The sequence below is a fragment of the Pristiophorus japonicus genome, chromosome 17 (assembly GCF_044704955.1).
Source record: "Pristiophorus japonicus isolate sPriJap1 chromosome 17, sPriJap1.hap1, whole genome shotgun sequence".
Lineage (NCBI taxonomy): Eukaryota > Metazoa > Chordata > Chondrichthyes > Pristiophoridae > Pristiophorus > Pristiophorus japonicus.
In genome coordinates this window covers 95,448,616-95,465,616 of record NC_091993.1, presented here as the reverse complement: position 1 = coordinate 95,465,616, position 17,001 = coordinate 95,448,616, and the positions used below count along the sequence as shown (strand labels likewise).

General features: G+C 42.9%; 1 protein-coding gene across 1 annotated transcript in view; it reads left to right on the top strand.

Annotated features, from left to right (window-relative positions):
- Window positions 1–3,275: 3,275 nt before the first annotated feature.
- LOC139227860 (inner nuclear membrane protein Man1-like) overlaps window positions 3,276–17,001 on the top strand; it is a 34,445-nt gene continuing 20,719 nt past the window's right edge. The window contains exon 1 of the mRNA XM_070858948.1: window positions 3,276–4,785. Coding sequence (XP_070715049.1) covers window positions 3,324–4,785 — 1,462 coding nt within the window. The 5' untranslated portion in view covers window positions 3,276–3,323. The remainder of the gene's footprint in view (window positions 4,786–17,001) is intronic.

The following is a 17,001-nucleotide window of genomic DNA, read 5'->3' as shown; positions in this document are numbered from 1 at the left end:
TTTTATGCCTCATTATCAAATGAGGCAATGAAGCCCTCACTGAAAAGAAAAAGAAATAAATATTTGCATTTATATAGCGCTTTTCACGATATCAGAACGTTCCAATGCACTATACAGCCAATGACGTCCTTTTGAAATGTAATCACTGTTGTAAAAAGCTACCGCTCTTTTTACTAAATTCTTTTTGTAATGATCGTAATTTACAGGGCTCCTCTAATATCTGTAGCAATATGTGAAGCAGATGCATTTAACTAAAGCAAGCCAATGGCTACTCCTCAGTGCGTCTGCCCCACGCTATTGGGATTAATGATCATCCGCTTCATTAGATCCTTTTTATTTTTTGTGCCTCCCAAGTCTCTACCAAATAATATCAGTAGCATAAATTTGCCATGGCAGTGAAAGCAGTGGTGTTTGAATTAAATATAAAACACAAATTGTTTCAGGAACACAAAAAACTCAGACATTCATTTTATGCTACAAACAGAGGAATAATGACCTTTTCTCCTTACCCCTAACCATTCCCCGCCCCACAGACACACAATTAAGTGACAGGTATACTCTGGTCATGAAGGTAAATAAAGAAATTTAAAAAATATATATCATAAAGTAACAAAAAATGTGAGCAAGAAATAATTAATTTATGTAGCACCTTATCACATTTCTCAGAAATGGCTCAAAAATGTTTCACATTCAATTAATTATTTTTTGAAATGCACTTGTATAAGCAAATGTGGCAACCATTTGGAAGATCCCACAAACAGCAATTAGATGAATGACCATTTAATCTGTTTCCAGTGATGTTGAGTGAGCGAGAAATGTTTGGCAGGCCACTGGGGGACCTCCATGCTCTTCTTTGAATAGTTCCATAGGATCCTTAACATATAATTGGAACATATAGTCGGGATAAATGGTTCATTCTCTGGTTGGCAATCAGTAACTAGTGGGGTGCCGCAGGGATCAGTGCTGGGACCCCAACTATTTACAATCTATATTAACGACTTGGAAGAAGGGACTGAGTGTAACGTAGCCAAGTTTGCTGACGATATAAAGATGGGAGGAAAAACAATGTGTGAGGACGACACAAAAAATCTGCAAAAGGACATAGACAGGCTAAGTGAGTGGGCAAAAATTTGGAAGATGCAGTAGAATGTTGTAAAGTTTGAGGTCATGCACTTTGGTAGAAAAAAATCAAAGAGCAAGTTATTATTTAAATGGAGAAAGATTGCAAAGTGTTGCAATACAGTGGGACCTGGAGGTACTTGTGCATGAAACACAAAAGGATAGTATGCAGGTACAGCAAGTGATCAGAAGGCCAATGGAATCTTGGCCTTTATTGCAAAGGGGATGGAGTATAAAAGCAGGGAAGTCCTGCTACAGCTATACACGATATTGGTGAAGCCACACCTGGAATACTGCGTGCAGTTTTGGTTTCCATATTTGCGAAAGGATATACTTGCTTTGGAGGCAGTTCAGGGAAGATTCACTAGATTGTTTCCGGAGATGATGGGGTTGACTTATGAGGAAAGGTTGAGTAGGTTGGGCCTCTAATCATTGGAATTCAGAAGAATGAGAGGTGATCTTATCGAAACGTATAAGATTATGAGGGGGCTTGACAAGGTGGATGTTGAGAGGATGTTTCCACTGATAGGGGAGACTAGAACTAGAGGGCATGATCTTAGAATAAGGGGCCGTCCATTTAAAACTGAGATGAGAAGAAATTTCTTCTCTCAGAGAGTTGTAAATCTGTGGAATTCGCTGCCTCAGAGAGCTGTGGAAGCTGGGACATTGAATAAATTTAAGACAGAAATAGACAGTTTCTTAAACGATAAGAAAAGGGGTTATGGGGAGTGGGCAGCGAAGTGGAGCTGAGTCCATGATCAGATCAGCCATGATCTTATTGAATGGCAGAGCAGGCTCGAGGGGCCATATGGCCTACTCCTGCTCCTATTTCTTATGTTTTTATACCTAAACATGTAGATGGAACCCTGGCTTAACATCTCATCCAAGAATGGCATCTTTGATAATACAGCACTTTCTCAGTAGTGCACTGCACTGCCAGCCTAGCCTTATGTGCTCAAGTGCTGTAATTTACAACAGCAAAATATTGCGGGTGCTGGAAATCTGAATTTAAAACAGAAAATGATGAAAATAATCATCAGCATCTTTGGTGAGAGAAGCAAAGTTAATGTTTTAGGTTGATGGCCTTCGAAAGCTCATCGACCTGAAATGTTAACTCTGCTTCTCTCTCCAGTGATACTGCCTGACCTGTAACTTACTGTCTATCTGAGGTGTGTGTTCTACCAACTGTACTAGGTTGACACCATTTTGCCAAGTTAGTCAATCAGACATAGATGCCTTGATGTAACCCTTTATCAGGACTGGAAATTTTAATCTATTGTACTTCGCAATTTATTTTAAAATGGTACTACCTGACATTTTTAAATTGCAAACTTTGAAGTATAAGAACATAAGAAATAGGCGCAGACCATTTGGCCCCTCGAGCTTGCTCCACCATTCAATAAGATCATGCTGATCTTCTACCTCAACTCCACTTTTCTCCACTATCCCCATATCCCTTGATTCCCTTAATAGCCAAAAATTCTCTCGATCTCTATCCTGAATATACTCAACGACTGTGCTTTCACAGCTCTCTGGGGTAGAGAATGCCAAAGATTCACCACCCTCTGAGTGAATAAGTTTCTCCTCATCTCAGTCCTAAATGGCCAACCCCTTATTCTGAGACTGTGACCCCTGGCTCTAGATTCCCGAGCCAGAGGAAGCATCCTCCCTGTATCTACCCTGTCAAGATCTGTAAGAGTTTTGTTCGTTTCAATGAGATCACCGCTCATTCTTCTGAACTCTCGAGAATATAGGCCTAGTCACTGTCAGAGGTCTCGGCATTTGGCTCTTTCCACTCCTCTCTCAAGTGGATGTAAAAGATCCCACGGCACTCTTTCAAAGAAGAGCAGGGGAATTATCCCCAGTGTCCCTGCCAGTATTTATCCCCCAATCAACATAACAAAAGCAGATTATCTGGTCATTATCACAGTGCTGTTTGTGGGAGCTTGCTGTTCACATTTGATAATGCCATCACAGTAACTCAGCAGATACTCCACTGCCTGCCTACAGCTATTGTGCTATGTAAATAGGGCGGCACATGCGCACGCCCTTTATTGCAGCGCGCAGTCACGCTGCCCGCCCCGGCCTGCCGGCCTGTGGTCGAGTGCGCGCGCTTCTCGAGCCCTCAGCCGTGGCGAGTGCGCATGCTCGACGGGCTGGAATATTCGCAATGACGCGTCCAGGGGCTCCGCCGAACGCACAAGATGGCGGAACTGATGAACGATAAACAGCTCCGACGCGAGCTGAAGTCTCTGGGCTACTCGGCGGGGCCCGTCACCGACAGCACCCGGTCGCTTTACGTCAAGAAATTAAAACAGCTGCGCTTAGAAAAGCGTCAGAAAGATCGAAGCGGCCAAGCGCCGCGGAGCCGGCAGCAGGAGGTTGACGCCCTGGAACCGGCCTACTCGGAGCCGGTGCGAAAGAGGCCGAGTGCGGCCTCCAGCAACAAGGCCTACTTCAGTCGCACCTGGCAGTCGCAGGAGGAGGAGGAGGCCGACGGCGTGTCTGCGGATGACCCTCACACAGATTATACCGGGGCGTCGGCTGATGAGTTTACATTTCATACTGGGAAATCCGTGCCGATGGATGATGGGCAAACGGGGACATCCGAGAGCCTATATTCAGATCGACACACGGGGACATCCGAGAGCCTATATTCAGATCGACACACGGGGACATCTCGCAACTTGTATTCAGATCGATACAAGGGGAAATCTGACAGCCTATATTCTGATCCATGCACGAGGGCATCTGACAGCCTATATTCTGATCCATACGCGGGAACATCCGGCAACTTGTATTCAGATCCATATACGAGGAATACTGACAGCCTGAGTTCAGATCCATATAAGGGGCGATCTGCTACCTTGTATTCAAATCGATATACTGGGAAATCTGACAGCCTGAGTTCAGATCCATATAAGGAGAGATCTGCTAACTTGTATTCAGATCGATATACTGGGAAATCTGACAACCTGAGTTCAGATCCATATAAGGGGAGATCAGCTAACTTGTATTCAGATCGATATACTGGGAAATCTGAAAACCTGAGTTCAGATCCATATAAGGGGACATCTGCTAACTTGTATTCAGATCGATATACTGGGAAATCTGAAAACCTGAGTTCCGATCCATATAAGGGGACATCTGCTAACTTGTATTCAGATCGATATACTGGGAAATCTGACAGCCTGAGTTCAGATCGATATACGGGGAAATATCAGAGTCTGTATTCAGAGCCATACACAAGGAAATCTGACAGCCTGAGTTCAGCTTTATATACGGGGAAATATCAGAGCCTGAATTCAGATCGATATGCGAGGAAATCTGAGAGCTTGTATTCAGATCGATATGCAGTGAAATCTGACAGCCTACATTCAGATCAATATACGGTGAATTCAGGCAGCCTGTATTCTGACAGCCATTATAGGGGAAAGTCTGACAGTTTGTCTGCGAATGAACGCTACACACGCCGAACTCCTGCTGGACTTCCTAAGAAGGAAGTGCAAAAACATCAGATACATTTCAGTTTAGATAAATTCCGGTTTTACCTGTCATGGTTTCTCTACGCCTCCACAATTGTCCTGTGTCTTGTTCTAATGGGGTTAATCTGTGTCAAAACCTTGGGGTTAATTGAAGGATCTCAAGAAGACATAGGGGAAAATAGTAAGTATGCGTTTTACTTTATGAAGTAACTTGAGTATTTTGATTTCTTTACAGCTGTCAATGACAGTACAAAATAGAAATACTGTGGGATCAGATAGATACACAATAAGGAGTTATTTGATTCAGATAGTTGAGATATGAACATAAATAGAAATTTGAGAGCTTACTGCTTTGAACACATTGATGGAACATACAAAATTGATGGGCAGGAAAAGACCAGCTGCTCCATCAATCCTAGCCCACACCATGATGGCCGGAGCTTTATGACTAAACATTTCATCTCCCACCCTCTCAGCCATGCAATCTCCTTGAAGAGGTGAAAAACCCCAGGGCCAATAAGGGAAAACATACTGTGGAAAATTTCTCTCCAACCCCCACAGGCGATTGGAGATCACATGGAGAAAAATTGCAAAGTGCTGCAGTACAGAGAGACTTGGGGGTCCTTGTGCATGAAACACAAAAAGTTAGTATGCAGATACAGTAATCAGGAAGGCAAATGGAATGTTGGCCTTTATTGCAAGGGGGATAGAGTATAAAAGCAGAGAAGTCCTGCTACAACTGTACAGGGTATTGGTGAGGCCACACCTGGAGTACTGTGTACAGTTTTGGGTCGCCGTATTTAAGGAAGGATATACTTGCATTGGAGGCTGTTTAGAGAAGGTTCACTAGGTTGATTCTGGAGATGAGGGGTTTGACTTATGAAGATGGATTGAGTAACTTAGGCCTATACTCATTGGAGTTCAGAAGAATGAGAGGTGATCTTGTTAAAACTTATAAGATAATGAGGGGGCTCGACAAGGTGGTTGCAGAGAGGCAATTTCCACTCATAGGAGAAACTAAAACTAGGGGACATAGTCTTAGAGTAAGGGGCCGTCCATTTAAAACTGACATGAGGAGAAATTTCTTCTCTGAGGGTTGTAAATCTGTGGAATTCTCTGCCCCAGAGAGCTGTGGAGGCTGGGTCATTGTATGTCTCTGCCTTAAATATATTCAGAGTTTGTGTAATGAGGGAGTAAAGGGTTATGGGGAACGGGCAGGGAAGTCGCGCCGAGTCCATGATCAGCCATGATCTTACTGAATGGTGGAGCGGGCTCGAGGGGCCAATGGCCTGCTCCTGTTCCTATTTCTTATGTACTTGTGTGTTGTATATAACAGAGTGACTGCTGCCAATGAACCAGAAGCTGCGCAGAAGCATTCTGCGCATAAATGTCAGGTCCCAAATAAGAAAAAAGTAACACTCACCACAACAGACAGAGATCCTGATAGCGATTAACACACTCTGCAAGAGTACAATAAAACTCTCAATCTGACAACAGCTTCATATCACCTTCAAGTCACATTTCCTCATTAACTACTAAAACTTTCATTCCATTAATTCTGATGAATTCATCACACTGCTACCACTCTCTTCTCGTGTTCTTTCTCTGCCCTCCCTCTCATTTTCCTCCCCAGTCTCTGGTGTTCCTCTCTCTATCTTTCCACACTCTCTATTCTCTTTCTCATTGATCCTTTTACCAGCTGATTAAATCCTCCGCTTGCATTCTGTTCACCAGCTGCGTGTTTAATCCACAACAGAGGACCTGATAGCGATAAACACACTGCAAGAGTACAATAAAATTCTTGCAATCTGACAACATCCGAAAATCACCTTCAAATCACATTACAGACCTCACAGTACCTGAAATTTTCACCCTTCGCTCCTTAGCAATCTGTGGGCAGTCCGGCGAGGGCACCAAAAGAACACTGGAACTGTGCATGCGCAACTACTTTATTTGGTTGGTAGCAGTCGTGTTCTATCTATAAAGACACTTGCCTTCTTCATGATGCAATATCTACCCCAGTCAGCTCGCTCGTGAAGGCATACAGGGACTCAGCATCCGATACCAGTCGGCAATGTATTCCAGAGGCTCACTGCTGTCTGGGATTATCAACCACCCAGCATCCAGTCTATCCCTACTCTTACATAGTTTGAACTTGTGTCCCCTGGTCCTCCCCAATCTGTTAAACTAGAATAATCTATCAGTAGAGACATCATCCAGCCCGTTCATTATTTTATATACCTCAAAGTCTACACTGCTCGAAAGGAAATAGACTAAGGTCCTTGAGCCTAGCTGAGTAGATGAGGTTTTTAAGCTAGGAATCAATCATTCTAGTAGCTCTCCTCTGGACATTTTCCGAGGCCACTATATCACCATGTCGGGAGACCAAAACTGGGCACAATACTCCAGATGCAGTCTGACCAATGACTAATGCAGTGACAAAATGATGTCCTTTGATTTATACTGAATGGTTCTATTAATACAACCCAATGCCCTGTTAGCTTTAGCTACAGTTTTCTAGGTCATGGGCTTTCTGTGACCTGTGCACAATAACACATGGGATATATGACACAGAAACAGGCAATTCGGCCCAACCAGTCTATGCCGGCGTTCATGCTCCACTCGAGCCTCCTCCCGTCTTTCCTCATCTAAATCTGTCAGCATAACATAAGAACATAAGAATTAGGAACAGGAGTAGGCCATCTAGCCCCTCGAGCCTGCTCCACCATTCAAAAAGATCATGGCTGATCTGGCCATGGACTCAGCTCCACTTACCCACCTGCTCCCCATAACCCTTAATTCCCTTATTGGTTAAAAATCTATTTATCTGTGATTTGAATACATTCAATGAGCTATCCTCAACTGCTTCCTTGGGAAGAGAATTCCACAGATTCACAACCCTCTGGGAGAAGAAATTCCGTCTCAACTCGGTTTTAAATTGGCTCCCCCGTATTTTGAGGCTGTGTCCCCTCGTTCTAGTCTCCCCGACCAGTGGAAACAACCTCTCCGCCTCTATCTTGTCTATCCCTTTCATTATTTTAAATGTTTCTATAAGATCACCCCTCATCCTTCTGAACTCCAACGAGTAAAGACCCAGTCTACTCAATCTATCATCATAAGGTAACCCCCTCATCTCCAGAATCAGCCTAGTGAATCGTCTCTGTACCCTCTCCAAAGCTAGTATATCCTTCCTTAAGTAAGGTGACCAAAACTGCACGCAGTACTCCAGGTGCGGCCTCACCAATACCCTATACAGTTGCAGCAGGACCTCCCTGCTTTTGTACTCCCTCTCGCAATGAAGGCCAACATTCCATTCGCCTTCCTGATTACCTGCTGCACCTACAAACTAACTTTTTGGGATTCATGCACAAGGACCCCCAGGTCCCTCTGCACCGCAGCATGTTGTAATTTCTCCCCATTCAAATAATATTCCCTTTTACATTTTTTTTTCCAAGGTGGATGACCTCACATTTTCCGACATTATATTCCATCTGCCAAACCTTAGCCCATTCGCTTAACCTATCTAAATCTCTTTGCAGCCTCTCTGTGTCCTCTACACAACCCGCTTTCCCACTAATCTTTGTGTCATCTGCAAATTTTGTTACACTACACTCTGTCCCCTCTTCCAGGTCATCTATGTATATTGTAAACAGTTGTGGTCCCAGCACTGATCCCTGTGACACACCGCTAACCACCGATTTCCAACCCGAAAAGGACCCATTTATCCCGACTCTCCGCTTTCTGTTAGCCAGCCAATTCTCAATCCATGCTAATACATTTCCTCTGACTCCGCGTACTTTTATCTTCTGCAGTAACCTTTTGTGTGGCACCTTATCGAATGCCTTTTGGAAATCTAAATACACCACATCCATCGGTACACCTCTATCCACCATGCTCGTTATATCCTCAAAGAATTCCAGTAAATTAGTTAAACATGATTTCCCCTTCATGAATCCATGTTGCGTCTGCTTGATTGCACTATTCCTAACTAGATGTCCCGCTATTTCTTCCTCAATGATAGCTTCAAGCATTTTCCCCACTACTCATGTTAAACTAACCGGCCTATAGTTACCTGCCTTTTGTCTGCCCCCCTTTTTTAAACAGAGGCGTTACATTAGCTGCTTTCCAATTCGCTGGTACCTCCCCAGAGTCCAGAGAATTTTGGTAGATTATAACGAATGTATCTGCTATAACTTCCACCATCTCTTTTAATACCCTGGGAAGCATTTCATCAGGACCAGGGGACTTGTCTACCTTGAGTCCCATTAGCCTGTCCAGCAATACCCCCCTAGTGATAGTGATTGTCTTAAGGTCCTCCCTTCCCACATTCCCGTGACCAGCAATTTTTGGCATGATTTTTGTGTCTTCCACTGTGAAGACCGAAGCAAAATAATTGTTTAAGGTCTCAGCCATTTCCACATTTCCCATTATTAAATCCCCCTTCTCATCTTCTAAGGGACCAACATTTACTTTAGTCACTCTGTTCCATTTTATATATCTGTAAAAGCTTTTACTATCTTTTTATGTTTTGCGCAAGTTTACTTTCGTAATCTATCTTTCCTTTCTTTATTGCTTTCTTAGTCATTCTTTGCTGTCGTTTAAAATTTTTCCCAATCTTCTAGTTTCCCACTAACCTTATACGCATTGGTTTTTAATTTGATACTCTCCTTTATTTCCTTGGTTATCCACGGCTGGTTATCCCTTCTCTTACCGCCCTTCTTTTTCACTGGAATATATTTTTGTTTAGCACTATGAAAGAGCTCCTTAAAAGTCCTCCACTGTTCCTCAATTGTGCCACCGTTTAGTCTGTGTTCCCAGTCTACTTTAGCCAACTCTGCCCTCATCCCACTGTAGTCCCCTTTGTTTAAGCATAGTACGCTCGTTTGAGACACTACTTCCTCACCCTCAATCTGTATTACAAATTCAACCATACTGTGATCACTCATTCCGAGAGGATCTTTTACTAGGAGATCGTTTATTATTTCTGACTCATTACACAGGACCAGATCTAAGATAGCTTGCTCCCTTGTAACATAATGTTCTAAGAAACAATCCCGTATGCATTCTATGAATTACTCCTCCAGGCTACCCCGTGCGATTTGATTTGACCAATCGATATGTAGGTTAAAATCCCCCATGATTACTGCCGTTCCTTTTTCACGTGCCTCCATTATTCCCTTGATTATTGTCCGCCTCACCGTGAAGTTATTATTTGGGGGCCTATAAACTACGCCCACCAGTGACTTTTTCCCCTTACTATCTCTAATCTCCACCCACAATGATTCAACATTTTGTTCAATAGAGCTAATATCATCTCTCACAACTGCCCTGATATCATCCTTTATTAACAGAGCTACCCCACCTCCTTTCCCTTCTTGTCTATCCTTCCGAATTGTCAGCTACCCCTGTATGCTTGGATGATGTGGAATCAATATGGGTAGAGCTGCAGAACACCAAAGGGCAAAAAACGTTAGTGGGAGTTGTGTACAGACCTCCAAACAGTAGTAGTGATGTTGGGGAGGGCATCAAACAGGAAATTAGGGGTGCATGCAATAAAGGTGCAGCAGTTATAATGGGTGACTTTAATATGCACATAGATTGGGCTAGCCAAACTGGAAGCAATACGGTGGAGGAGGATTTCCTGGAGTGCATAAGGGATGGTTTTCTAGACCAATATGTCGAGGAACCAACTAGGGGGGAGGCCATCTTAGACTGGGTGTTGTGTAATGAGAGAGGATTAATTAGCAGTCTCGTTGTGCGAGGCCCCTTGGGGAAGAGTGACCATAATATGGTGGAATTCTGCATTAGGATGGAGAATGAAACAGTTAATTCAGAGACCATGGTCCAGAACTTAAAGAAGGGTAACTTTGAAGGTATGAGGCGTGAATTGGCTAGGATAGATTGGCGAATGATACTTAAGGGGTTGACTGTGGATGGGCAGTGGCAGACATTTAGAGACCGCATGGATGAACTACAACAATTGTACATTCCTGTCTGGCGTAAAAATAAAAAAGGGAAGGTGGCTCAACCGTGGCTATCTAGGGAAATCAGGGATAGTATTAAAGCCAAGGAAGTGGCATACAAATTGGGCAGAAATAGCAGCGAACCCGGGGACTGGGAGAAATTTAGAACTCAGCAGAGGAGGACAAAGGGTTTGATTAGGGCAGGGAAAATGGAGTACGAGAAGAAGCTTGCAGGGAACATTAAGGCGGATTGCAAAGGTTTTTATAGGTATGTAAAGAGAAAAAGGTTAGTAAAGACAAACGTAGGTCCCCTGCAGTCAGACTCAGGGGAAGTCATAACGGGGAACAAAGAAATGGCAGAAAAATTGAACAAGTACTTTGGTTCGGTATTCACTAAGGAGGACACAAACAACCTTCCGGATATAAAAGGGGTCAGAGGGTCTAGTAAGGAGGAGGAACTGAGGGAAATCTTTATTAGTCGGGAATTTGTGTTGGGGAAATTGATGGGATTGAAGGCCGATAAATCCCCAGGGCCTGATGGACTGCATCCCAGAGTACTTAAGGAGGTGGTCTTGGAAATAGCGGATGCATTGACAGTCATTTTCCAACATTCCATTGACTCTGGATCCGTTCCTATGGAGTGGAGGGTAGCCAATGTAACCCCACTTTTTAAAAAAGGAGGGAGAGAGAAAACACGGAATTATAGACCAGTCAGCCTGACCTCAGTCGTGGGTAAAATGATGGAATCAATTATTAAGGATGTCATAGCAGCGCATTTGGAAAATGGTGACATGATAGGTCCAAGTCAGCATGGATTTGTGAAAGAGAAATCATGCTTGAAAAATCTTCTGGAATTTTTTGAGGATGTTTCCAGTAAAGTTGACAAAGGAGAACCAGTTGATGTGGTATATTTGGACTTTCAGAAGGCTTTCGACAAGGTCCCACACAAGAGATTAATGTGCAAAGTTAAAGCACATGGGATTGGGGGTAGTGTGCTGATGTGGATTGAGAACTGGTTGTCAGACAGGAAGCAAAGAGTAGGAGTAAATGGGTACTTTTCAGAATGGCAGGCAGTGACTAGTGGGGTACCGCAAGGTTCTGTGCTGGGGCCCCAGCTGTTTACATTGAACATTAATGATTTAGACGAGGGGATTAAATGTAGTATCTCCAAATTTGCGGATGACACTAAGTTGGGTGGCAGTGTGAGCTTCGAGGAGGATGCTATGAGGCTGCAGAGTGACTTGGATAGGTTAGGTGAGTGGGCAAATGCATGGCAGATGAAGTATAATGTGGATAAATGTGAGGTTATCCACTTTGGTGGTAAAAACAGAGAGACAGACTATTATCTGAATGGTGACAGATTAGGAAAAGGGGAGGTGCAACGAGACCTGGGTGTCACGGTACATCAGTCATTGAAGGTTGGCATGCAGGTACAGCAGGTGGTTAAGAAAGCAAATGGCATGTTGGCCTTCATAGCGAGGGGATTTGAGTACAGGGGCAGGGAGGTGTTGCTACAGTTGTACAGGGCCTTGGTGAGGCCACACCTGGAGTATTGTGTACAGTTTTGGTCTCCTAACTTGAGGAAGGACATTCTTGCTATTGAGGGAGTGCAGCGAAGATTCACCAGACTGATTCCCGGGTTGGCGGGACTGACCTATCAAGAAAGACTGGATCAACTGGGCTTGTATTCACTGGAGTTCAGAAGAATGAGAGGGGACCTCATAGAAACGTTTAAAATTCTGACGGGTTTAGACAGGTTAGATGCAGGAAGAATGTTCCCAATGTTGGGGAAGTCCAGAACCAGGGGTCACAGTAAGGATAAGGGGTAAACCAATTAGGACCGAGATGAGGAGAAACTTCTTCACCCAGAGAGTGATGAACCTGTGGAATTCTCTACCACAGAAAGTAGTTGAGGCCTATTCACTAAATATATTCAAAAGGGAGTTAGATGAAGTCCTTACTACTCGGGGGATCAAGGGGTATGGCAAGAAAGCAGGAAGGGGGTACTGAAGTTTCATGTTCAGCCATGAACTCATTGAATGGCGGTGCAGGCTAGAAGGGCTGAATGGCCTACTCCTGCACCTATTTTCTATGTTTGTTTAATTCCCCGTCTTGGCCACCCTGCAACCACGTTTCTGTAATGGCCACCAAATCATACCCATTTGTAATGATTTGTGCCGTCAACTCATTTACTTTATTTCGAATGCTGCGTGCGTTTCGGTAGAGTGTTTTAATACTAGTTTTTAAAACTATGATTTTTAGTTTTGACCCCTCCTGCAGCCCCCTTATATTCATACATATTGTCCCTTCCTATCACCTTTTGGTTTACCCTTACCCCAGTGCTACTCTGCTCTGTTGCCTCCAGCCTTTTGCATTCTTTCTTGGGGTCCTGTTCATCTGAGCTCTCACCCACTCTAACTAGCATAGAGCCCTCTCCTGGGTTCCGAATACTCCTCGCATTGAGGCACAGATCTTTCAGGCTTGCCTTTTTATTACACTTTGACCCTTTAGAATTTTGCTGTACAGTGGCCCTTTTTGTTTTTTGCCTTGGGTTTCTCTGCCCTCCACTTTTCCTCATCTCCTTTCTGTCTTTTGCTCCTGTCTCCATTTTGTTTCCCTCTGTCTCCCTGCATTGGTTCCCATCCCCCTGCCATATTAGTTTAACTCCTCCCCAACAGCACTAGCAAACACTCCCCTTCTCCCTTCTCCCTCATATGGTTATTTAGTCTCCCCTTAAATGCATCTATACTATTCGCTTCAACCACACCCTGTGGTAGTGAGTTCCACATTCTCATCACTCCCTGGGTAAAGAATTTTCTTCTGAATTCCCTATTGGATTTCTTGGTGATTATCTCATATTGATGGCCTCTAGTTATGCTCTTCCCCACAAGTGGAAACATTCTCTCTCTATCCACTCTATGAAAACTTTTCATAATTTAAGGTCACCCCTCAGCCTTTTTTCAAGAGAAAAGAGACCCAGCCTGTTTATTCTTTCCTGATACTTATACCCTCGCATTTCTGGTATCATCCTTGTAAATCTTCTCCGCACCCTCTCAAGTGCCTCTATATCCTTTTTATAATATAGCGACCAGAACTGTATGCAGTACTCTTAACTGTAGTCTAACCAAGGTTCGATACAGGTTTGGCATAATTTCCCTATTTTTCAATTCTATATTTCTAGAAATAAACCCTAGTGCTTGGTTTGCTATTTTTAATCTGTGTCATAACTTTTACTGATTTGTGTATTTATACTCTGAGATCCCTTTGTTCCTCTACCCCACCTAGACTCACACCCTCCAAGTAATAAGTGACCTCCCTATTCTTCCTATCAAAATGTAATATCTCACAATTATCTGTGTTGAGCTTCATTTGCCAATTATATGCCCATTCTGCAAGTTTATTACTGTCCTGTAATTTGTCGCAGTCCTCCTCAGTATTGACTATTCCGCACCCCTCCCCCCCCCTCAATTTGGTGTCATCCGCAAATTTAGAAATTGTGTTTTTGATTCCAAAGTCTAAATCATTAATATAAATTGTGACCAGCACAGACCCTTGTGGAACACCACCTACCTTCTGCCACTGAATAGCTACCGTTTACCCCTACTCTCGGCTTTCTGTCTTGAAGCCAGCTAGCAATCCATTCTAACTTGCTGTCCCCTGACTGTGCATTCTCTGACCTTGTTCATCAGTCTATTATGGGATACCTTATCGAAGGCCTTTTGAAAATCCAGATAAATTACATCTACTGTATTACCATTGTCTACTCTCTCTGATACCTCTTCAAAAAATTCAATGAGGTTGGTCAAGCAAGACTTTCCCTTTTGAAATCCATGCTGACTATTCATTATTACATTTTCGGTTTCTAGATGTTCTTCTATTTTCTCCTTTTAGTAAGGATTCCATTATTTTTCCTACCACCGATGTTAAGCTGACTGGTCTTTAATTCCCTGGACATGTTCTATCCCCCTTCTTAAATATAGGTATTACGTTAGCTATCCGCCAGTCCTCTGGCACTATTTTTTTTAACAAATTATTAAATATGTATTGTAATACCTCTGCTATCTCTTCCCTAGATTCTTTTAAAACGAGTGGATGCAATCCATCTGAACCAGGGTTTTATCCTCTGAGTTTGATTAGTTTATTTAATATATCCCCTCTTTTTATTTTAAATGTACTTATCTCATTGCTAATCTCATCATCCAGTGTCATGTCCGCCTGTTCTATCTCCCTCGTAAATACTGAAGCAAAATAATTATTTAATATTTCTGCCATCTCTCTCATTATCCTGCTTATCCCTTAATGCCCCTATTCCCATCCCAACCTTCCTTTTTTATTGATGTGCCTGTAAAATATTTTACTATTTTGTTTTATGTTCCTTAATTTCATTTCACAATTCCTCTTTGCCTTCTTAATTTTTTTTGACTTTTCTCCTCATCTTTTCGTATTCTCCCTTATCATGCACTCCCCTGCTGTCGATGTACTTCATGTATGCCTCTTTCTTTACCCTCAATTGTTCCCTCATGGCTTTATTCATTCATGGAGTCTCATTAGTGTTTAGTTTGTTCTTTCCTTATAGCGGAATATATTGTTTCTGCACTCTGTTCTATATTGTTTTCTGCCAATATTGTTGATCATTTTATTTTCCCAAGTTCTATTCTCAGCACCTCAAAATCAGCTTTTCTCCAATCTATTAACCTGGTTTTTGTCAAACTTTTGTCCTTCTCAATTATCATTTTTAAGCATATTATATTATAGTCATTATTGCCGAGATGTTCCCCTACTTTTACTTCTCTTATCTGCTCTGGTCCATGCCACATTACTAGATCCAATAACGAATCCTCCCTTGGGCTTTTTACATATTGGGTTAGAAAGGAGTCCTGTACACATCGTAGGAACTCTATTCCCTTATCCCCTTTACCTATCTCTTCTATCCAATTAATATTAGGGTAGTTGAAAAACACCTAGGACTTTTTCTCCCTCAACCTCTTTCAGTATTGTTCCATGAAGAGAAGCCATGTCCTCTTATTAACTGATTTTAAAACCTCATATTCTATATATTGCCCAACATTGTTCATCTTGGTCTCTTCCCACTGCTTCCCATCTATAACCCTTGTCCATGCTATAGGTAGAACATCCCGAATCCAGAAACCTCAGGACTGAGGCCGTTCCGGTTTTCGGATTTTTGCGGATTTCGGAGAAGAAGTCCAACATCCCGAATCCGGCACCTTTGGGGACAATTTTTGGCTATTTCCAAATTTCCGAGAAGAAATACGACGTCCCGAATCCGGCAACCTCGGGGACGATTTTCGGGTATTTCCGGATTTCGGAGCAGAAAATCCGACGTCCTGAATCCGGCGATTTAGGAGACAATCCGATGTCCCGCATCTGGCAACCACTGGGACGATTTTCGGTATTTCCGGATTCCAAACAACTCCTTCCGCGATGCGCAAAATGTCCGGTTTTCGGAATTCCGGATTCGGGATGTTGTTACCTCAGCTCTTGAACACTCTCCTGGCTGGCCTTCCAAATAACTCCCTACATAATCTTTAACTAGTCCAAAATTGCATCGCCTGCATCCTGACCTGTCCTCGCTAACCGCCATTGACTCTCCCAACATAACAAATTCAACATCCATGTCCTCATTTATAAAGCTCTTCATGGCCTCACCCCACTCCACATCTATAACCACCCACATAGCCCTATGATCCTTTGACTTTGAGCACCTCCCATGTATCGCCCCTTTTCCAGCTGTTCCCCACTTGAGCGCAGAACTTTCAGTCATCTTCGGCCTGATCTCTGAAACTGACTCCATTAATTGCTGCTTTGCAAATTTCCTTTCCACCATCGAGCACCATCTCTCATGACACTGAAACAGAATAATCCACTATTTTACATTGAGATTTGTGACCTATCTGTGTTACTGGCTTGTTACCTACAACAGACTACTATTCTGCATCAAGAGTGTGGAAACTGCAGCCCTGCCCATGAGCAACTCCTGAGCCCTGGCAATCAAGTTCTCAAGATCCAGGCAACTCCATTCTATTTGTCCTTATGTTTCTTATTCATTTATCCTGTTTGAATTTTGGGTGCCTGGAGGTTTGGAAAGGCCTGTTCTTAATGCTGCTACCTTATTGGTTAATAGATCATAAATCATAATATTAAAATCTACAGTATCAGCAATTTGACACATATGCAAATTAATGAGAATATGAATTTAAACTTTTTTATGTGGCTTCATGGTAAGCATCACATGGTCCAAAAAACAAAATACTTGAGCTCCCATTTTTCCGTACAATCGTGTATCTCTTTCAGTATGGACAAAAGCAGCAGGTTTTTTGTGATTAATAGATTTCCTGACGATTAAGATTAACCATGAAATGTGGGAGTGTTCAATTTATATTAGGGAGATGGACTGTGTACTGACTACTTTATTT